The 23711-nt window shown below is 40.0% G+C and overlaps 1 protein-coding gene across 1 annotated transcript; it reads right to left on the bottom strand.

Annotated features, from left to right (window-relative positions):
* Positions 1-1939: 1939 nt before the first annotated feature.
* prrc2b (proline-rich coiled-coil 2B) lies at positions 1940-22643 on the bottom strand. Its single transcript, XM_067484117.1, has 30 exons — positions 22479-22643; positions 18782-18959; positions 18508-18685; positions 17972-18074; positions 17623-17686; positions 17303-17446; positions 16647-16960; positions 16364-16488; positions 16106-16269; positions 15232-15319; positions 14964-15126; positions 13858-14203; positions 12984-13174; positions 11703-11904; positions 11385-11613; positions 9291-11288; positions 6965-7128; positions 6729-6844; positions 6493-6634; positions 6098-6174; positions 5337-5624; positions 5110-5211; positions 4737-4929; positions 4547-4644; positions 4326-4453; positions 3806-4046; positions 3500-3667; positions 3213-3292; positions 2975-3056; positions 1940-2173 (listed from the first exon to the last, which is right to left on the bottom strand). The coding sequence occupies exons 2-30, from the start codon at positions 18894-18896 to the stop codon at positions 1946-1948; spliced, it is 6531 nt and encodes a 2176-aa protein (XP_067340218.1). The 5' UTR covers positions 18897-18959; positions 22479-22643; the 3' UTR covers positions 1940-1945.
* Between the last annotated feature and the right edge of the window lie 1068 nt (positions 22644-23711).

Below are 23711 nucleotides of genomic sequence, written 5' to 3' on the forward strand. Positions count from 1 at the left end.
TTCAGGAGCTTTGAAAGAAAACACCTTATATTGAAGGACACAAAATAATTACATTTCACATGGAAGCAAACAATTCAATCAGCTACCTTGGGGGTCCTTTTCAGCAATTATAAATGCATCCCCAACCACCCACCCTCACACGCAGAAAACTTTACAATGAACCCAAAACTGGCGGCGTTGTTGAAAATTCAAATGTTCAAAATACATAGTTGACGGCAGCATAATGAATGCTGGGATCAAGCAAAGTCTTTGTGAAATGTTGCTAACGTCTAGGCAGGAGTCCTGCAAAATTTACACACATTCAGCACATCACATGCACACACCATCAACGCCAGTGAATTTCCAATGGAAGCAACATGATTTTGGTAAATGTCCACCGTTTTGTATCAATGTACATACACAGGAGAGCAAGCAACAAAATGTAAAAGCAAACAACTGTTTTAGGAATTATTTCTACCAATCTAAGCACTCTGGCCACAGTTCTTGGGCTTGAAGACCCCCAGAAGAAGTGATTCTGGGGGGATGCACTTTATTTTTTCCATGTTGCATGCAATGCAATGACGTCATTAAATTGGAGATGTAGTTTTCCTGGGTGAATAAAATAAGTCCTTTACCAGAAGATTAAATGGGTAATGATGAGTTGAACCTTTATTTACCATCAAAAATGCCAATCAAAATGACAAAATATGACACCCCACCCCCTATTTCTAATTTGTTTAAAAATGTTAACAGACTTTCTCAGACTCAAGCTTTTGCTTGGGCTTTAGAGCTACAGTCCATAAACAGGGAGTAAATACAGTTTGGCAAATTGGAAACATGAACCATCTGTCTAGTTGGTCATTTTTCTTTTCTTCACTTCAAGGAGAACACAAAAAACACAAATATTCTCTCTTTACCATTCTCCCCTTAAAAGTGACAACAATAAATTAAAGAGGACCTTGAAGAAATCTGCTTAAAAGACTGTCTATGTATATATTTATATATATTTATATATCTCTATATGTGGTGTGAAATAATAGTGTCCAGTTTTGACAGTTCAAGAAGGGTAATTCATCATGATGTCTTCACATTTCCCCTTTGTCTTGTTGCCTTGGGTAAAGATAGGTCTTGGAAGGCTTCAACATTGGTAAAGGGGCTTTGAGTTGGCAGACTGGGTGATGAGGATTTTAAGGTCCATTGTTATGCCTTGCCCTCCTCTACTTTGACAGCCTGGGGTTTTATGGCTCCAGTGCGTGCTGGTTTGGCTTGCCCTGTGGAGGGTAGAGGCTCCTGGAGTTTGCTGGTCATGCCCCCAGATGGTGTCTTGCCCTCACCCACCACTTTCCGCACCTCTCGTAGGGTTTTATTCTACAAAAAGACAAGATTATTAAAACCTACAGCAGTACCAGGGAATATCTGCACAAGTGTAGGATCATACGGCAGAAAACATTAATAGCAATCCACAACACCTTAGTTTAGCATAATATGCCGTTGCCATTAAAAGCACAAACTACACAGAAAGAATAATTAAGTCACTGTGAATACTTGAAGTTTTCACATCACTTCTAATCATAAAACTGATTACCAGACCACTAGTTTTACTTACCAAAATGTATTTACACTTACTTCAATACAAATCACATTTACCTATAATAAATCATTCAAACCTAAAACCCTTTATCTATGAATACAGTGTCATTACTCTTGTTTAATGCTGCGGTAACAATTAAAATTGTTACATTATCATAGCATGCTACATTTCAACACTACATTGAGCAAATTATTATCCCTCTTAACAGTTTAGAATTATAGTATTCTAGATAGGTCTTAAATAACTAAAAAGATCTTCTCTATCTATAAGATAAGTGCAACTATCCACTAAAAAGGTCAAGACATTTCTTTAACAAAATACACAAATGATGCAAATAAAGAAAAAGGAAAATAGATTAAAATAAATTACCTATCTTTACAGTGGGTGGCTCACCTTCATGCCATCCTCTGGCCCTTTGACAGGGGGTTCGGGGACTGAGGGAGGGGTAGAGTGGGGAGGGTCACGGCCAGGGTTGGGGTAAGGGGGGGAGCGAATGATGACAGGCTTGTTGACCTGCATGACTGGTCTCTGGATGGGGTTGGGGAAAGGGCCTGTGGTATGGGGCCGCATGTGCATCACCATGCTGCCCTGAGTAGGTGGGACCTGTTGTCACAGTAGAGTAGGAGTAGGGAATAAATGGAGGAGTGGGTAGAAAATAAGTGGACAAACAATTAGGATACCAATTGTCAGTGTGTTTTGTGGAATTTTCAGACTTGGCCATAATAGTTCAGCCACTGTTTTGCTTCCTTAACCTTCCTGTCAACCTTTTGTGTTTAGGGCTAGGAAATGTGGCCAAAAGAGTAAATCGATTTTTTTTCAGTGTTCTGGATGATTCATGACTTTATCTTTTTATTTTTTCTCTACACAAACTCAACACAGCACATGATTTAAAAAAATATTTATTTAAACAATATCCTACAAAATATGTAAATATTTAATTATCTATGTAGCCATGTGCCATATTGGTAAAGAAAATGATCACCAGAAAGGATGTTTTCTTTTTACATTTCGTAAACATTATGAAGAATAATATTGAGAGCAGCTTTGCAGCAATAACAACAAAAGTAATGCCCACTCATTGTAATTGCATATCGGGCTATGAACACTTTTGAAACACAGGTGGCCTATACTCTATGCTGTCCATTACTTAAAAACCAAATCGCCCAGCCCTAGTTGTATTCTAAATGTAAATAGTGACAGACATTTAACCATAAATATTAAGTTACATTTTAGAGGAGAACCCTAGACTATCATTTTGAGCACCATTTAAAGTGAAACTTTTACACTTTAGCAAACTCACCAGCCTCGAGTGATAGAAAATCTAAACTGCTTACATAACTTTTACAATGCCCTTATTAAGCTTAACAGTAAATATCTTAAAACACACACACAAAAAAGTAATACCTGTTGAGTGAAATGTGTAGGCAGAGGACCTACAGGGCCCCCAGGACCAGAGGGCTTTCCACTGGGGCTAGCAGACCCAGGCCTGATAAAGAGAGTGGAGAAAGAAAATAAAGTTATACAGTGTTACTATTCATGTGCATTATGATAAACAATGTCTCAATGTAGAGAGTACAGAGTATGGTTAAGGTTTGCCATACACAGTTAACTTTTAATATATGCACACATCATTTTCACTCACCTATAGGACCCTCCAGATATGCCTGGGGAGTGGTTGGGCTTCTCAGCAAACTGGAAGCCTTTCATTTCCATCTGTGAGGCCTGAAAAATAAGAAAAACACATCTTCAATACACAATTGTACTGTGGAATGATTGTTTTAATGGATTAGAACTATGTGAGTACATAAATCTATTATACCAATTTAATGTAGTCTTTTGTTGTGGGATAAAATCTTTTTTAACTACCATTAATTAAATAATGTCTGACCAGATGTGGCTTTTGCCCTATTAATACAAGAAAAGTCACACCTCTCGGCTGCCAGTCATAACAGCTGGCTGGGAACCAGGTGGCATCATTCGGCGCGGGGCTCCCACGGACAGGTTCTGTCCTTGTTGAAGCTGAATGGACTGTGGGAGGATGAGATGCTGTTGAGCTGAGCCATAGCGCAGCTGAGAGCCTGGCAAGGGCATAGTCACCTGTAAAATAAAAAATAAAAAAATAGTGTAGTCATAAATGTCATCATTTAAGTCAAAAATATAATGATAGTGTGATTATATTATGTCAGAAACAGTATCTTAAGCCGGTTTGAAACAAAGCATTCCCAATAGACTGACCTGGATGAGCTGAGAGTCCATTAACTGGGAAGAACCCATGCCGGGGCCCTGGTTCATTTGGCTGTCATAGACTAGCTGCTGGCTGCCATTCATAGGCTGGTAGTGTGAACCTGACTGGGGCTTGACCATGTCTGAGGGCTGCATGCCAGGAAAAGCTGAGTAGGGACCCTTGAGAGGGGCCCCACCTGAAAGCACCATGGGGCTGGGTTGTGACAGGTTAGGATGCATGTACACTTGGGACCTAACAAGAGAAAGACAAACGAGGGCAGCAGCATGAGACAAAGGAAAACGTGTAAACTACACTCCAAGAAGCAGTCAAAATGTCTAAAAAGGGAAAAAAAATCATCAAAGAATTCCATAACAAACTGTCAAATCAGTGACAAACTGTCTGCTGCTACGTTACCACAACCTGCACTGTGCAGTGTCACTGAACTTACTGAAAGTCTCACAGAGACGTTTTCTGATACATATAGCTGTAATTGAATAACATAATTACTGTGTCAGGTGTAGGCAGCAGTACCTGAAGGGAGGAATAGAGCTGAACATCTCCTGGGACTGAGAGACAGGCAGACCTCCACGGAGCCCCAACTGAGCTTGAGCCTGAAGTGACGTGTGTAAAGAGATGGGAATCTGCTGGGCTGCAGCCGCCTAAAAGGAGTAACAAATGTAATATTAATTGGAAAATCTGCTAAGACTTAAAACAATACTATCTATGTGGGTATGTTTACCGTATCACTGTACCTGTTGGTAAGTCTGCTGCTGGGTCATGGTGGGAGGTACAAGGCGTGTTTGGCTTGGAAAGACATGACCATCCAGATACAATGGAGGAATATGATTACCTACAACAGGGACAAGAAACGACATGCTCTTAGTTTAGTTCTCCTCAAAGACTGAACTGTCATGAAACAGGAAAAAAAAAATGCAGTTTTACCTTGCATGGACATGGAAGGTGCTACTGACGCCACAGGCATCGGAGGCATAGAAACTCCTCCAAAAGAGCTGTAGCTGACACCACTGGATGAGCCAGCACTGCAGGGAGGCTGAGCACCTGAAGCACCGCTGCCAGGAGAGCCCTGTTCAGGAAGGGACTGGGAGTTTTCCCATGCCTTCCTTGCAGATTCCATCTGAACAGAAACAAACGTTTAAAGTTATTTCCACTATACATTTTTTTTTTTAAATAAAGCAAACAATAACAACAGCTATATTTCCCCCTAATACAATAAAGGTCTTTATTTTATACATGAAGTATATAAAAATGTATGATAATATATAGCTCTTTTTGAAAGCAATTTAAATATTAATACCTTTAGAGTAAGGTCAGCACTGGGGAAGGAAATGGGATTGAGGTTAATGCCAGGCTGTAGGTGGTTGGAACGCAGCATGGGGATACTCTGATTGAGAGCAGTCTGTTTAAAGACAAATGGTCAGAATAAGGTGCATGAGACTTCATTCTTTTTTTTTAGGACACAAAAGACAGTACTATTACTGAAATTTGACTAGTAATTAAATTTCAAAATTACAAAATACTAACATTTGTGTTAAGTGCATCCTGAAGCTTGTTGACAGGATTGGATGTGGGCACTGGGGTGGAGCCCGGTGGTAGGCTGAAATCCGAGTCCTTGGCACTGACACCAAACTCGATAGGTGGCACAGGCAAAACAGTGTCCACATGTAGGTCCACACCATTGACGGGCGTGATGGGGCCACCTTCCAGACGATCAACACCTTCCGAGCCTTTGCGGTGCTTTAGAGAGCGCTCATTTCCAATTGGCCCTGGCTTGTGCTGTTCTTTATTATGCTCTGGACCAGCATCTGAGTCCTAAATAACAAGAAAAGGCTTCCATTTTTTTTTCAGTTTTTTACAAGTTTTATTACAACTCAGTCATAGGATACTAGGAACGAAAACAAAAATAGCCAAGCCGCTAAGAATTTTTAGCGGTAGAAAAATAATGCTGTATGTGTAAAGGTAGGGCTGGGCAACATGGCTAAAAACTTTAAGCATGATAAACAATTCACATTTTTATTCTTTATTTCTGTGTAAATGAACTCAAAAAGGAGGTGAATGTACTTAAGGTAATGTAAAGGTGAATGTAATTCATCTGCTGCAGTTTTAACTTATTTACTGGCAAAGACTGTTGACGTCTGAGCAACAGCAGAAGATGCACAAATGATGAATCTTGCGCCATTTAGCCATTTTTTATATTGTCAAAAACACAGAAAAAAAAATGCATTCAATACTGCCCAGCACCAAGCTCTCCCCCAAAAATGTAATGAGTAACTGCAACCTACTACCTCAGAGTTTGGCTCACTCCCAGTGTAAGACACCTGTTTTGTCCATGAGTCTCCCCCTGATGACTGCACTGAAAGCGCTGGAAAAGATTATTGAATTCCATTATTGAAGAATACATTTAGTGTGTTCATATTTTCCATTCACAAATAGAAATCAGGTAAACTTCTTAAATACAGTTGATAAATATTTACTAGAGTGCACATTTTAATAAATGTTTGACTCATATCTTTAAAAAGTAAATTTTAAGGCTACCACTAACTGTTAAATCCATAATTCTAAAATAAACTTTATGATAACATCTGAGTTTGATATTTGAGAAATCCTGTCAAATAATGTGACAAAGCTAGTTTGAAGTCTGACGAAAAACACTGACGAAAATGTGAGGTCAGTTGAATACCTGAGCTGTTTGTCTCCCAGATTTCAGTCCCCAGGTTGTTAGAAGAAAGTGCCTCCTCTGGTTGTTCTAAGCTCATGCTTCCCTGCTTTTTGGCAAAGCGTGGTGGCATCTTGGATGAAATTGTCCGGTTCTTTAATGGCACCTAACATAAGCAGCAATGAGAAAATACACCGTTTTTTTTTTTCTCATTCCTAGCATCATTACAGAGCATCTGAATTGAGCATACGTTTACTTACAGAAGCTCCATGTTCCTTTCTCCTTCGCTCATCTTCCTGTGGGCGTCTTTGCTTTTTGGACAAGGCATCTTGGTATCCTTCTGGATTTGAAACTGGTGCCCCTGGTTCTCCGTCAACTGCAAAACGGGCAAAATGTAGAACTGTAGCAAGACAAACTGTCACACAACACTACTGCATTTTTCATTTTATCAACAAAGACAACACAAAAACAAATTTGAAAACTTCTTCTCACTCACTTGGGTAGCTGCTAAGCTCATACTGGGACAGGGGTTCAGCTATGTCTGTCTTGACAGGTCCTGGATTCAGATCTTTGTCCAATTTTTTCCCTGAGGGGTCACTGGGTTCTCGCTCCTCTGGGTGCTCAATGCTGTAGACTGAGACAGACTCATCTGGGCTCCTGCTAAAAAACAAATTTGAAGCGGACAGAATGACTTAATATTAAAAAAAAAGAACTAAAACTTCTATGAATCTTATGATCACTTTGAGACTTCTTTTGAATAACTGCAGGGCTTGACATTAAGTTTCTTTAACTACTTGCCCTTTACATATTCCTTAAAAAAATAGCTGATATTTTTCAAATTTTAGAAAACAAGCAGAAAATGCTTTACTGGACTGTCAATGGGTGCAGAGATATGTGCAGGTAGCACCTGTGTTTTGAATGATAATTTTTGTAAATAATCTAGTTACAGTGCAGTTTCAATATTCATCTGATCAAAATGTCAATATTTCATACTTTAGGAGTTTTTTACGTTTTTGATCGAGTCGACACAGGTCATGTTTTGTAAAGCTGCTGTTGCTTTGGTCATCAATTTTCTTTACATTAAGGCAAAATTGTGAGTGTTTCAATTTAAACTGGTAACCTATTGGTGATATTTATAATCACTTTTAATGTAGTAGAGGGTTTGTTTGAAAGCGAAAAAAATAAACTTGTTACTCAATGCTAACAGCGGCACATCTATACTGATGTGCCAGTTTATTATAAAATAGCCTAGCAAAGTTCAGGCAGCTTCTTCTAATTGAGGCAGTTTGGTCTTTCAGAAGGGAGGTTCAAAGACCATTTGCAAGTGCACCTTTCAGTTTTGTGCAGTTCAGCACTACACAATCAGCAAAATGTGAAGCTACTCTATGAATATTTTTACACTTTACCACATTCACACATGAAGTTTAGCCACAATATACCATATCAAAAAATTAACAGTTAGCTATAAAGATAATTTAACTAAATCATGGTGACCAGCAATATAAACAGACTTAATATAATAAACCACTTTTTAATGAAACTAATTAAGTTTGTTTATGCAGCATAAACAGTTATAATATAGTAATATATCTGTAATAAAGACTTGTTACTTCAGATGAATCTAAAAAAGCCTCACTGCATATAATTTTCATGTTTCCATTTTCTCTAGAAACTGGGTACTCCTGTGTCCTTACACAGTTAAAGAACATGCAGTTACGTCAACTGATGACTAAATTGAGGTGTTAATTGTTCATATGTCCATATCTGACAGTGTTTCCATACAAAGCTGGTAACTTGAAATCTGGATTTACATGCAGCAGGAGAGTAATTTACTCTCTCCTCCACATCTGACTTATTCTGGAAGCCTACCAAAAAGATTTTAACTATCCAGTGACAGAAAACCCTGCTTGCAGACTTTTTTGGGTCGTGTTTGTATCACAGCAGAGTGACAACTTCAAGGAGAGAGAAGATAATTAAAAAAGAGACACTGCTAATAATACACAGCACCAACAAAATAATTAAGTAACCAGGTCACTGGAAAGGTGAGTATATATGCAGCAGAAAGGTAACCTGATTTTTTTCCTCCACCTCTGACTTGGCCCAAGGATTGGAACTGTATAGTGTCAGATAATGCTGCTTTCTGAGTTCTTTTTCTGTGTTGGTTTGTGGCACAGCAGAGTGACAGCGCAGGAGGCGAGAAAAGATAAAAGGGGAGCACACGCAGCTGATGCCCAATGGCATTTGCCAGAATTACAAATTATTCATCATTATAAGCAGCATTTAGATCTCTTGTTAAAATTTCTGTCTAACTTACTAACTCTAAATATGAGGTGGCATCGCCATGTTAATGATCTCTACTTTCATTCAGCCTTTCACTCAGATGTGTTTTCCTGTCTGCAGCCTTTTGTTTATGCAGATGAGCGGTTGGAGAAAGCCCATTAGAAACCTTTTTATGCAAATACATGGCGAAAAAAAACAAACAAATTGGCATTCAACTCGGTTTCCCTAATCCCCAAGTCAGATTTCGGAAACCAGCTTTCCCGCATAGATGACACTTTGGATTTTCACATAGATGTAAGTAACCACCTAAATGTTTCCAACTAAGAAGTCCAGTCAATATGACTTAACCACACCTGGATGACTGACACATTGTGTGAACTTAAAGTGAAATCTATATAACCACCTGAAACATTATGCTAGACCATTAATATGATACCCAAGCATGTACTGAGGATTCTATAGTCACAACAGCAATGAATGGGTATAATTTGGTATAATTTTAATTATCTTCAACATAAAGTTTGCTCCAGTATATATCTCACCTCTTACAAGAATTCCCTCCATTCTGCCAACTGTCACTCCTATTAGAGGAGGAGGTGGAAGGATTATCAGCTGTACGTGTCATCTTGCCAGCCTCCAACAGTGATGACTCTCCTTTCCTGTTCTGTCGTTCCACAAGTGGCCTCTGACTGGAAAAACTTCTCTTAGACAGTTCCCTCTTCTCACCAGAACCAGGTTCACTATGGCCAGAGTCAGAGGGAATATCACCATGTCCCTGTGTAGATGGGCCTCCACTTCCACCTCGCTTCTCTCTCCAGTCACCAAAGTCACTGTTGTCTGATCCTGTCTCCCATTCTTCTGCTTGACCATGCTGACTAGAACGGCCCCCAGTGTAGTGGCCACTGGGCCAGTTGTCTTCGCCACTACCTTTGGAGCGACCAGGCCAGGAGTTTGAAAAGTCTCCATTTATATATTCATCATTTGTCCATTGGTTTGAGCCAGGTTCACGTTCTTGTTGCAAACGTCGGAATCGTGGAGGCTTGTCTTGGCGAGGTGGACGTCGCCTCCTTAACATCTGCCTGTCAGGGTTGTCGTTGTCAAAGTAGTATTCTCCTTCACGTTCTTCTGTACCATTTTCCATGAAAGAGCCAGAAAATTTAGGGGTGTACTTAAGGGCATCACGTTCAACAGGGGGTCTGCGTGAGTAAGTAGTCTCTGCTCCAGGAGCATAACCATTTTCTTGCAAGGCACCACCACTGCTAGTGAAGTGGGGCCCTCTGCCTCTCCAGGTAGAAATATCCCTGGTGCCTCCAAAGCTTCGACTGTAACTTCCAGTGGTGTTAAGTCTGGGCGGCAGCATGCGACCTCCAAAACCCCTGTTGGTCTTGGACTTTTCTCTGCAATCTGTGGCCGTCTGGTCATCTGTATACACCTTGTTGGATCTCCAAGAGTCTCGATCAGCTTTACGGACCTCCCCAGACTCTGTACAACCCTCTCCATTTTCAGATCCCTTCTGGCGCCGTCTCTTGGGCAGTTCCTCATATTCAGAGGCTTCACTCAAAGTCTCACTGACATTTCGCCTTCGAGGCTTACCCCTCTGGAACTCCTCCACTTTGACAAGATCTCTAGGTGTTGCCCGGCCTCTGCCTGTCCGCTGAGCACCATTGCTGTTATTACTGTTATAAGCCCCCCTGAGACCCTCTCCTCCTCGGCCGCCACGGTTTCCACCTCTGGAGCTGAATTCCCTAAAGCCACGACTGCGGCCTCTACCTGTTCCTCTAACGGCACCAAAAGCTTGTTCTTCATCAATAAATATCCAGTTATTGCGCCGTGGTGCCTGTGGTTCTCGGTTTTCCAGGCCATCTTTGGATAACTGACCCTTGCCACTATCCCAGGTGCTCTCTTTTGGAGAGTCATCACTATGGGTGCTCAAAGGCCTTTCTGTGTATGCGGGAGCTGGTGATTGATGCTGCCTCTCTTCAGGTTGTTTTTGAACAACAGGTGAAACTGAACGCCTGTTGCTAGCAGGCTGGTTATCTTTCTTTAAGTCATAAACATTTGTAAGGACTTCTTTCTCTAAACGGTAGGGGACAGGTTTCTCCTCAGGCTCAGGTTTAGACTTTTCATTCTCCTTGTCTTCCACTTTAAGAGCTTTGAGAACTGGTTTCTTTATTGGTCCAGTTCTGCGAGTCAAGGTGCGCCCACTGTTCTCAGATGGCTGACTGATGCTACTACTGGAACTGGATTCAGACCACTGGCTTTGAGTACTGTTGAGACCTCCCTCTTGTTTCAGGCCTCCATCTCTTTTCCAATTGTCTTTGGAGCCATCTAGTGTTGCATCATGAGATTCAGGGCCCTCTTTCAGCTCTGTATGGTTCTGGGAGTGGTTCTGAGCAATGGTCAACATGCATTGGTCATGATGTTCTCTGTCTGGGCCTCTGCTCTGGTAAACACAATTTGGGGAATCGTCTTGAGGTTGTGTCAAGCACTCATTGGGCCTCTCTTCATAGGAATCCTGTTGGGAGCATGCCACATCACTTCTATAGAAAAAGGGAGATACAAAGAAAACAAATGAAAAAAAAAAGTGCACTCTGCAAAATTTAAAAAGTCTAATATTTTGAGACACAATAAATGACCTTTCATCTGGCTGGCCACTGTCTGAGCTTTCATGCTGTCTCTGGTAAGGTGGAGTGAAGCTGCGTAAGGGGTAGCCATCTTGGTTCCACATAGGGTAAGGCTCAGAGGAAGGGGCTCTTCTCTCCTGGTGCAGGTTGGGGTGGCAGCCTTCATCCGAACCAGGACTATTCAAGTGATCTTGAGTTATCACGGATTTCATCATTCCTGCTAAAGCAATGAGTGATAAAGCTGAGATTTTCCATTAAAATAGGTAATTAGAAAAAAAGGAAACTTAAGGAAGCTGCCAATTTAAAATTCAATCCTTAGTTATTGTTTACCTGATGAGTGAACAGCTCCAGGGTAATAGTCCACAGGAGATCGCCCTTGGGTCACGCGGGGATCCATAAAAGGTGGCATCATCATCCAGCGAGGGTCAAATCCAAGCACATGTGGGGGATAATAGCCTCTCTGGCTATGACCTGAGCCAGATGGGGCAGTGTGGCCTGACTGCTGCCAATGCTGCATCTTGTATATTTGTTCCTATATGAAGCAATACAAGACACTGTTGTGACTGTGTAAAATTATTTCCAAATTACACACACTTTTGTACTTGTACATGTGTAACGACAAAAGTTGAATCGTCTGTAATGTAAAACTTTGGGCACACTTTTATGTACTTTGATGCTTAGGAAAAAAAAATGTTTTCCTTTACAAGATACATTCACATACTATATTAAAGTAAAAATGCAAGATTCAACAAAATTAAATCAATATTAAATTCTTTGTCAACTCCTGACACACCCCACCATGCTCATAGCAGCAGCTGTTCTTAGTGAAGAAAACAATATACTAAGACAGAACAGTACAGCCTTTTCAGATGACATTTTGACTCATCATAGTAAGAATAGTACCAGTTTTACTAATATTAATCCTAAAAGCATTGTTAACATTATGTCTTACCCACAATGTGGGTAAAGGTTGATTTATGCCAATCTGTTTTATCTATGCAGAGGCGATGCAATTGAGAGCATTTATACTCTGCTGTTGGTATCTGTGTCACACTGCAATTATACCACAGAACGGGTAGTTGGCGGTGGGGTATATGTACCAGTGTGTAGCGTTTCTTCGCCATTGTGGCAAGTTTGTTTATTCCTGTTCAACAAACTATGGTGACTAAACTGAGCTGATAATGCTTTATTGAAAACAGCTGTTGAACATTAGAACATTGACATCTGAACAAAAGGCAGAAGGGCCAACTCATTACAGTTTGCAACACTGCAGTGCCATTACTTTTCTGCGGAGGTGAGGGTCAGGCTACGGCGTAGGGGTCTATGTGGGGTCCATGGCTCGATAAATTTAGCCCTCAGTCGTGTTTGTAATGTATACCCTTGATTTTTCTATAATGCCATTTAAAAATGTGTTCTGTCATAATTGCCTCAAGAAGTACTGTTAAGGTGAAATGAGAAGAGAATAAAACATCCGAAAAATAATGAATCCACCATATATTTTAGACTTAAACTTGTTTCTAAGGCTGACAGCACTTTCCTTTATTAAATCTATGCATCTGTCTGGGATTTGGACGTTGACTTAAAAATAAAATGCCACCAGCTGGCACTCACCTGCTGCTGGTGGTGCTGAGGCTGCTTTTGAAAACGAGGTGGAATGGGTTTGGAGGGTTGTCGTCCACCATAGTCTCCTGTAGGGGATGAAGGCTCCTGGCTATCATCTTCGCTGCCACGGTAGGTAGAGAAGCCAGGTTCCTCACAGTAACTGTGGCCAGGAGAATTGTCTGGAGGACATTCACTTACATCTGGGAATCATTTGATCACATAAAATTGCTGTTAAAAACTGTGCTACACACACACTTATGTGTGTGTGTGTGTGTGTGTGTATATATATATATATATATATATATATATATATATATATATATATACATACACACACACACACACACACACACACACACACACACACACAAACACTTCTCGGAAAAAGTTAGGGATAATCGACTTTCGGGTGAAATCTCAGAATCTACCTAGAGTGCACAATAACCTTTAGAGGTGAACTTAATTTGACCTTTTCTTTTGGATGCACGTGTCCAACTGTTCAATACTTATTGCATAACATGTTGTTCTCTAACAAGGTGATTAACTGCAAAAATCCAAACGTGATTCATGGATCTGGTTCAATAACAACTTGTATTTAAACAGTCCTCTTCATCGTGCTGTTCACATTTTTACATCATAAGACCAAGTCAACACCTAACACTTGACAAGTTATTGAGACACTGACATTTTTTGTTGCCACTGCAGTTGTTAGCTTTTGTTTCAAAAGGTTGAGATCAAGAATTTCATATTGTGTGCTTCTACTTAAATGCCCTACTTTCATGATATATCACTGTACCATAAACTTTTACATTTTCTATAAATTTCACTCGAAAATCCCTAACCTTTTGTGAGTAGTGTATATATTAAAATATACACTTTTCACCTTTTGTGCTATGTTGCCAGTTCTCATGGTTGCCCTTACTTAGGTCTCTGTTTGGGGACATAGGAACTTCTTTACCCTTTCCATCCTTCTGGCTATCCTCTGTCTTTGATGTCTGCCTTTCAGTCTTCCCAAATTTCTCATCTAGCTTTTTGAGTTTTTCAGCACAGGCAGCCAGCCGTTCCTCCCGGGCACGCCTCTCCTCCTCCTCCCGCCTTCTGCGGGCTCTCTCAACAGCCTCCGAGAGCTCAGGTGACACATACTTTGCCCTAGCCGGAGCCTGATTCAAAACCTGGCGTTGGTGATCCACCTGGTCAGCCACTTGCTCAACTTGGATTTTCTGCTGGGCCTAGAAATATAACAGAGAAGGTTTAAGAGTGAGGACTACTCATTTATGTAACGTTTTCCCTTTTTTTTTGGTTAGTTGTGTTAGCGAGTATCTCTATGAACAAGTAAACAGTCTGTCACGTACCAGCAACTAACCAATAAGATCTGCCATTGACAAATATAGATAAATCTGCATTGATTTCTTGAAAAACAGTCCATGCCAGTCCAATTAGCATTTTCGTTTTAGGCAAAGCGTTTATAAGATGTTGCAACCTCTAAATTATGGAAACAGGAAATTTGGGCAAAAAGGATGACAAGCAACTAAAAGTCATGTACATACAGATAACCTTTAGGCTCCTTACATCACTTGCCTTTACCGTCACTATAAATTACATCTTCTGCTGGGCCTTACTAACTTTATAAGTCAAAGACTTTTTTAATATTTAAAACTGATAGCAAAATGATAAAACAGATGCATATTCTGTATTTTACATTATGCATAGCACATCCTTTTCACTTGCCCAGTGAAAAGTAGTCAGACAAAAATCACTATGGTTACTGCAAGGTCATCTTTCCCAACTCACAATGAGGGTTTATAAAGGCGCAATGCAATTCATACACTCTGTATTAATACTGTTTGCCACCTGCTACATCTTTCACAGCCACAGAGGGATTACAAAATGAGATATGATTAACAGTAAATAAACATATAATGGTTCTGCATATGTAACCAAACAGGGAGGAGGATCAAGATTGAAAAACAAAGCATAATGCGTAATTACCTGGGTGTCCACAGAGAGAAATCTCCCACTGGTCTTCCTGGAAGGTTCGTGATGGTGATGTTGATAGGAATAACTCTCCTCAGGGGCCTCATGAGGGTAAGATGCCTCACCTGAACTTAGGGAGGATTGGCAGTCACGCTGGTTCTCTCTCTCCCATTCATTCCTAAAAAAGTAACAACTTATTATAACCACATGCCACAAAACTGAGTGTTTTCACATAAAATGGAGTATTTCAAACAGTGAAAACCAATAAGGAAAGAGATCTCACCACATCTTGATTTTTTCATTGGACGAGTGCTCTTCTTCATCATCACTGAACTTTAACTTCTCACTATAATCAACTTCCTCATGGAGTCCTTAAAAAAAAAAAATGTAAACAAATCAGAATAAGTCGTGTGGCCTAGGATGTGGAGCTCTGGAATATCATGGTATTACTGAGACTTTAATTGTATTATACATAAAGTGCATAAGCACTACATACATAAGCACTACATACATTTCTTTAATTAACACAGATTGCATAGAATTATGCCTGAGACATGATTATATTTCAAATGAAATAAAAGCTAAAAGCAAAAGTGTATATTTTTCTACCGGACTCGTATAAATGAAAACTGTAAAAAACATTGGTTATGCCAGGACTGCAAATCTGACAGAAGCAGGCTCAGTAAACACAGGTAACCACCTGGTGCTAAATACCTCAGATTCACACAAATGTTAATGATTATTTAGAAGACAAAATTTATTTTTTTTTTAATAAAAGCTAACTGCACACTTTATCTAATCTTTTATTAGGCCTCACAAAAAGAGCGGGGTACAGTCAATGTCTAAGGGCTGTGATACACACAGTCAGTCACAACCGTTATTACCACCTGACATTTTGTAAGTTCTTATCAGATATATCTAAGTGACTAAGAACCATCTGTGGTGAGCCGCAAATGCTGCTTTGTTTACAGTTTGTATATGCATTGTTCAAGATCTTCTGCTTTTTCTTCCTCTCACACAAGTGAAGAATGCACATGCTACATACTCATTGGTTTTTGTCTCTGTGGTGTGTTCAATTGCCACTTGTTGGCTCAAGGTGATGTTAGCTGATGCAGCAGTTGGTCTTTGTTAAGGCTAGTTCTTTGACAAATACTTACCAGCCCACCCATCCTCACAGTCATTATCAAGCTCATCCAGATCTTTCAAATCATCAGGATTAATGATGGCTGGACGTAATGGTCTATCACCAGGTCTGGGGATGGGCTGAGAAGAGAGTCGTGGTGGAGCACGTACAAACCGATTCTCCCTTCTCACATCGCCACTGCAATCAATGATAATTGTAAAAAATAAATAAAATAATTAGCTGTGTTCAGATGTTACAAAACTGTTGGCTGCTGCTATCACACTCTACTTACTTAACAAGTTCAGGTTTGGCAAAGCTTTGTCTGAAAGTGGGTTTGCTGTCAAATCGTGCTGGGGCTGTTATAATGGTAGGAGCATTTTCTGAACCTGGCGTTTCACGTGTCTCTTTAGAGCACATCTGAAAAAAGAAGGATGATCCAATGTTTTTACAGCAGAAATACAATTAGCAAATAGAGTGAGTTGAGCCATTTCTGAGTATCAAAAGCTGACAGTGTACAAGTAACACTAGTAGACTTAAGAGCTTGAAAAGTTATCCTACAGTCCTATTGTACTTACAAATGCGGGCAACATGTCATGGTAGACAGCATTGGAAGTATGGTGAAGCTGGTACTGCAGAGCAGTAGGGACAGTTGTCCTGCGGACAGGTTGAGCGGGTCTCAGGGAAGGCTCCTTGGGATCAAGGGCTGGTGACTGAGCAGTTACTGCATTTGACGAGGTGGTGCCAGTGGTAGATGTTGGATGAGATGAGGCTGGAGGAGTGCCAGTCTCACCCAGGGCAGTAAGCTTAGTCTCAGGGTCTGCAGGCAGGCCAAGGGTCAAAGACGAGGGTTGAAGGTTCCTGCCACCACCTTCCCTCCAGCTTGTCACATCTTTTCAAGTGCAGAGGGTGAGATTTGAGAAATAGGAGATGACAAATTCTACACAAACTGAACCAAGCTAACAAAATTCACAACGGTTTTTGTTATCTTAATCTTCATGCTTTTATCTCTCCATATCATGGAATGAGCACAATCAAATCATCAAAAAAAATAAATGTCAAGTCAATCGTAGACAAGTCAAGATTATTCTGCCTTATGATATATGAGCATATCCTGTTGTGGAGTTCTACATGTCTGACAAATACACAAGTATGACATCAATATGTCATGCCAAATGTAATGATTTGCTTTCCAGCAGACAAATAGCACAATTCTTGAGAGATTACAACTTACTCTGGGGGCGGAGGCTTGGTCCGGGCCCATACGACGGATCGAAGCCGCTTCTTTCCTTGCCAGCCCTGTCCTGTTCTCCAGCTGCTTTCAGCGTGGGAAATTCCTCGTGAGAGAAGGGCTGAAGTCGGTTTGAGGCCCTTGAACCTGGTGTTGTTGAAAAGCAATAAGCATAAATGCATAAAGAAACTTATTTTTTTACAGACACACAGACACTTTTACACTAAGTGAAAAAAACATATGGAGGTTGCAAACTGGACAGCATAACAAGTCATTTGATCTTAAACAACCTGTTTGTTTTAAATAAATGTGAAATCACTCACCATCTTGCTCTACTGCCTTTCCATTTAGCTGGGCCCATTGCTTTGGTCCACCTGTGTTTGTGTTCTGTGGAAATGCAAAAAGCCAAGCTCAATCAAAAACCTGCAATAGCTGTCTGTACAAATTCTTAAAGTGACTACTACTTATGACTTTTTTTATTCATTTCCTGACTTATTGGAAATCGCTATTAGAAGCTATATTGCAGCCAAATTTCTACTGCAGCCACAGTTATGTTGATTGTTTCTCAAAAATCAAATTAATACCCAAAGCTTAAAAATTCTCTTTATGAAAGTAAGAAATAAAAACTAAACATCGCCAGGTTAAACCATAACCATAGATACATATACACACCTCCTGGTTGGCTACTGGAGAGGGCTTCTGAAGATTGGAGACAGATTTCTGTAAAGCCAGCGGCGGCTGCAACTCCGGCGGCTGTGGTATCGATGCAATAGAACTACAAATATAAAGAAAAAACTTTTGTTTTGGGAAATCTGTCAAAACCAAGCACAAGTACCAAAATTTGATAGAGATTGACTAATAAACTAGATGTGTTAACTTGCATACATCCAATTACTATCTCTAGTCATAAGCTAATGGCTTTAAAACGACAGCTGATTGTTGCCAAGCTTAAAGATTTAGTTCTTTCCTGAGGCAGCTTTTGAGAAAGTCTCTCAGGATGTCTCACCACTGCACACACGTATAGCTGTACGACTTTCTTATTAATTATTTACCATTTTACTTTACAATCTAAAGGCTTCTAGTTCTCAATATAACACTGTGGCACAGAAAAATAAAAATTTGTAATTAAAAACAGTTGCAGTTGATTTAAATGAACTTTGATGAAGCAATTAAATGAGAGTTGGAAGTGAATGGAATTTCTTACTTACCTCTTTTGATCGGGTTGTTCCTGCTTGTTTGCCCATCCTGTACCGTCTTTGGGCACAATAATCACGTTGGGGTCGTTTCCTTTGTTCTCAGACTTTAAACTTGGCAGGTGAGCAGGTGGGGGCATGCGCCGGGCTGTGGCCACTTTGCCGAGACTCTGCAAGCCATGTCGTGGAACTACTGTAAGAGTAAACAGGCCCGTGAAAGAATGAGCTAATAATGAAAAAGGGCAGAAACCAGGTAAGAGGTGTACATAGGAGAAAAAAGAAATCTTACCTGTGTTTTTCTGAGTTTCTATTGATTTTCCCTTGTACTTGTCAAATAGGCTGAGTGAGGAATACTTGCTTTTCCCATCCTTGGACTTGGTTATTTGCCCCAAACGATCGGACATTGCGATGTAATGTCATCGAGTATGGAAATTTTTCCTTGCGCCTCTTCCCAGTGCCTTCTGATTCTACAAAAAAAGAAGACATCTCACTTCACTGTCTAAAAAAATTTAAATAAAAGTACACAGATGGAAGTAGGGTTGCAGGGGAATATTAGTATCACTGGGTATTTCAGAAATGAAACAGTTGTCTTCATGAACAAATATCCAGTTGTTTGTTAAGAATGTGGAAGTACAGTGGCTACCAAAGAAGGAAAAACATCAACATTTTCGCCTATCTTGGAGAACCCCATTCCTATGCAGATCAGACTATGTGACCCACTTAGAACTAATTCTAAGGGGAAAATGTGCCAACATGTAAACAGCAATTAAAAACACTGCCGACATTATTTATGACATCCCCGTTCACCGCTACATCTGTCTGTTCAGTATCCTCTCACTTACAGTGACACACTGAGCCTACTGTGACAGCTGAGTGTGTGTGTAGGTAAAAAAGGTACAGACAGGATCAGTCTGGCTGGGCTGTCACATCTACTAACTCGTACCTATTTTAATAAGTTTGGCACAATTGTGACAGCATTTCTAATAATTTTCATTTTGTATTCAAATTAATCATTAGTTGCAGTTGCATAAAAATATATCCACCTCAACCTTTAACAAAAATAAAGCAAGCCATGTATATACTTCTTCCACCACTGTGTATAAAATACATTTGTCATTCTTTTATTTGGTGAGGACTCTTTTTTTCTTCACTGTGCATAATTTTAAAATAACAGCGCAAAGCAATAAATAATTTTATAATACAAGTTCCATCCTTTAAATCAAACATGTTATTTGTTGTGAACATCAAATCCACTTCAAACAGATTTATAGAGAAAATATGGCTGGACAGTTTGCTCTATCTCCCTGTAATGTTTTTGAAAAGATAAGACTGTCTAGCTCTGTCCTCACACAGGTGTCACATGCACAAGCATGTCAGCAGCCACATGGGTGCTATGTGTAATTTTGCAATACATTCATGTGCAACTTTGAACAAAATATAAGATGCAGCATCATTTGCCATTTGTCAGCACTGGGTGGCCCTTATGTCAGGGCCACACAGTGACCACAAGCACTTCCAGTACAATCTCAGTAGCACCAGTTGTGTGGAAAACTACATTAAGGTAGCACAAAGAACGTGATACTGAAATAAAGAATACTTTAGATTAACTCCTTTCATCACTCTTTGGTTGCACATTTGAAAATGTGTTGTCTGCATAAACATCACCGTGGAACTTCAGCTTGTTCTTTTTCCCCATATCCTGACCTAGAGGACATAAGGACACCACGACATCCAATGTGCCCAGTGACATGCAACTCCATGTTAAACACCACCCATTATATAATTAGGCAAAAAGACATTGTAAAAGGCTCTACTACATTGTTGATTATTTCATTACTGGGTTAATATTGTGATAAAATGTTACATCCATAATGACACACAGCTAACGTGCAGTATGCCAATTAATTCTAGTATCTGGTTTTTGAGTTTTTCAAATGTATTTGTCCTATACGTTGCCATCACCAAAAGACATTTTGTATAGCATCAGCGGTAGAATTGTAATTGGTATTAGAGGCATGCAATTTGGCTGAAATGTTTTAAATGTGCCATCATCTTACATGTTTACCACCTTATTATACTACAATTAAGTATGACGGACTATCAGGTCCAGCTGATAGGAAATAGGCATCATGTTGCTATGATCAAAATTCCCTCTCTTTCCTGGTAGAAACTAAATTTCTAATCTTTCCTTTCTGCTGAGACACATTATAGAACCGATGCAGTGTCTGGTCTGACTTGTGGTTCATAGGTCCACAAAACCAGGATAAACGTATAGGCTGTGGGCTTGTTCACATCAAACATAATTAATACAATTATATACTTTTATATACGTTATATATATTATATAGTTTCAGTTTAAAAACATGTTAAACATAAATAGTTGGGCAAACACAGCCTCAATGTGATGCTCAACACACAGCCAATACTACCCCTACACATATTTAAGATAAACTATAAACATAATCATGCACACTGTCAAAATTATGCAATTCACTAAGGTTTTCCAACTGAAACCTTATACAAAACCCAGATGAAGTGAATAAAACATTTCATTTTTCATAATTTCAAGAAAGCTTTAAAGACACATTTGTTCTGTCAGTAAAACTATTCAGACAAGCCCAATCACCTTTGATGCAAACCACAGCACTTTTGTAATTAATGTTTAGATGCATCGCCCAACATGTTACTAAAGGTTTAATTATGTCTAGATGCCGTCACATTTTATAGATTTCGCTGAACCCAATGAAGGGAGAGGCACACAAAAAGAATTCTTCTAAAAATTCCTAAGTCCGTTAGCTAGCGCCAGACCCACAACCAGCAATCCATAGTTGATATTCTGAATATTTTATACACAAGCTTGTGCAATTAAATATCGTCACTGAATCGTATAATGTTGCCTGAATTCATAATGTATCGGAGGCCGCTCAGTTGAAACGCAAAAGCCTGCAACTCCAGACTTCTAAATACAAATTTACTTAACTAGTACCGAAACCGTTCACTGCCAATTCTAATTTATTGTCAGAACAACTATACAATTCTTACAAAGTTTGACAAACTACAGTTTTAGGTAAAAGGAGTTAGGTAAGCAGCTGGTTAACGGATGATAGCGGACGTTATGCATGTCTTGACTTATATGTTGCTACATTTTTAAATCACCTTTTCCAACAACTTGAGCGCACAAATGAAAATACTGTAACATCACAATGCGTTAGCTGTATTTGACGTGATCGCAGCGGAAGCTAATGCTAATTACGACTTACCAAATTGAACACCCGCCACTTCACTGCACCAAAACAAAAACAGAACCCGTTTTTGACCCACAGCTAAATGATACACGTTTTAAGCACAAGATTGCTGCGTGACAGAGGCTTAAATGGCAATGTGAACATTACGTCAAGAAATCCTTTGATCTCGCTGCTAGCATTACAAGTAAATGCGCTAGCTGGTGGCTACAAAAATGGCTATGTAAACATCAAGCGTTTCCCCCCAATCGTAGAGCTTGGTATCTTACAGTAGCGCACTGTTAAAGACTAACGACGTTGCAAATTATTGCTTGTGTTGGTATTCGACACTAAGTAAGCACGAAGAAATGACAAAACGCATCCACTGGCTCTAAGTTAGCATTGGCTAGCCGCGGCTCGTTCGAAAAACTAGCAGCACGGTAATCCCGTTAAACTTCCAGTGTAACGCCAGTGCTCCCAAAAGCAACCTAGACAGGCCAAGGCTTTTCTGTGCATTGAAGTTTGATTACAACTGCATTTGAATCTAGGCACCGTGTTCAGTGGCAATCTACACAGAACACTCTAATCCATGCTAACATTTTCAACCTTACTCAGCTTTGAGAATGGTCTGAAGATACCGATGGGAATGTAGGACAAGGCGATTAAAAATGGCTGCTGCCCAGAACAAAGCAACAATAAAACTGGGTAGCGGAGCAGACAAGCAAAACCGGAGGTTTGACACCAATATTCATGTCCATAACTTACCAATTCAACGACTTAGTGTATCTTCTGATCAGTGACAGTGATATAGTTTTACAAAATATTGTCTATGCAAAGGATGGATGGCGATTCTGAAGCCCGATTTTGGTAGGTTGAACCGATCGCAGCGCTGTTGCTGGGGTCCTTGCCCGGCCTGAGTATGAACAGGGCAGTGTGTAGGCTGCTTGCTCCGCTCCCAACGTCATTGCGTAACCAAACGACGTTCGCAGAGACACACAAGCGCCCCCCACTGGTCGACTTGATCACCTGCAAAAACACCGTGCATCCCTCACCACTGTTCCCCAGTCTTTTAATAATAGAAAACTGCGAACTACAGAAAAGGTCACTGCAATAAAACTCTAAAAATACTCTCTGATATTTTGGTAATATTTGTATTTTACTAAGACAATACCATTATAACAATACGAAAAAACTAGCACCAACAAGTTCTTGTTCATATTCATTCATTTATATTGTAGATTTTAACCTAATTAATTATTTTGTATTAATATAATAATAAATATTTAGCTATCACAAAATGTTTATTTAATTTAATTTTAATTATGAATTAATTATGAATTTGATATTCATTAGTACTATGATCCCAGATTAACAGCATTAACAGCAAGATCAGAATCTTCTTCTTTTCCATTCGACTGTTCCCTTTCAGGGGTCGCCACAGCAAATTATGTGCCTCCATCTAACCCTGTCCTCTGCATCCTCATCTCTCACACAAACTAAGTTTATGTCCTCTCTCACTACATCCATAAATCTCCTCTTTGGTCTTCCTCTAGACCTCCTGCTTGGCAGCTCCAACCTCAGCATCTTTCCACCGATATATTCACAGTCTCTCCTCTGAGCATGTTCAAACCACCTCAATCTGGCCTCTCTGACTTTATCTCCAACACATCTAACATGAGCTGTCCCTCTGATGTCCTCATTCCTGATCGTGTCCATCCTCGTCACTCCAAAAGGGAACCTCAACATCTTAAGCTCTGCTACCTCCAGCTCTACCTCCTGACTTTCCTTCAGTGCCACTGTCTCTAAGCCGAACAACATCGCTGGTCTCACCACTGTCTTGAACATCTTTCCTTTCATTCTTGCTGATACTAGCAAGTGTGTGTTGTGTGATACATCACACAACACACCTGACACTTTTCTCCACTCGTTCCAACCTGCTTGCAGACGCCTCTTCACCTCTTTTCCACACTCTCCGTTGCTCTGAAGTGTTGACCTTAA

Source organism: Channa argus, chromosome 18 (assembly GCF_033026475.1).
Source record: "Channa argus isolate prfri chromosome 18, Channa argus male v1.0, whole genome shotgun sequence".
Lineage (NCBI taxonomy): Eukaryota > Metazoa > Chordata > Actinopteri > Anabantiformes > Channidae > Channa > Channa argus.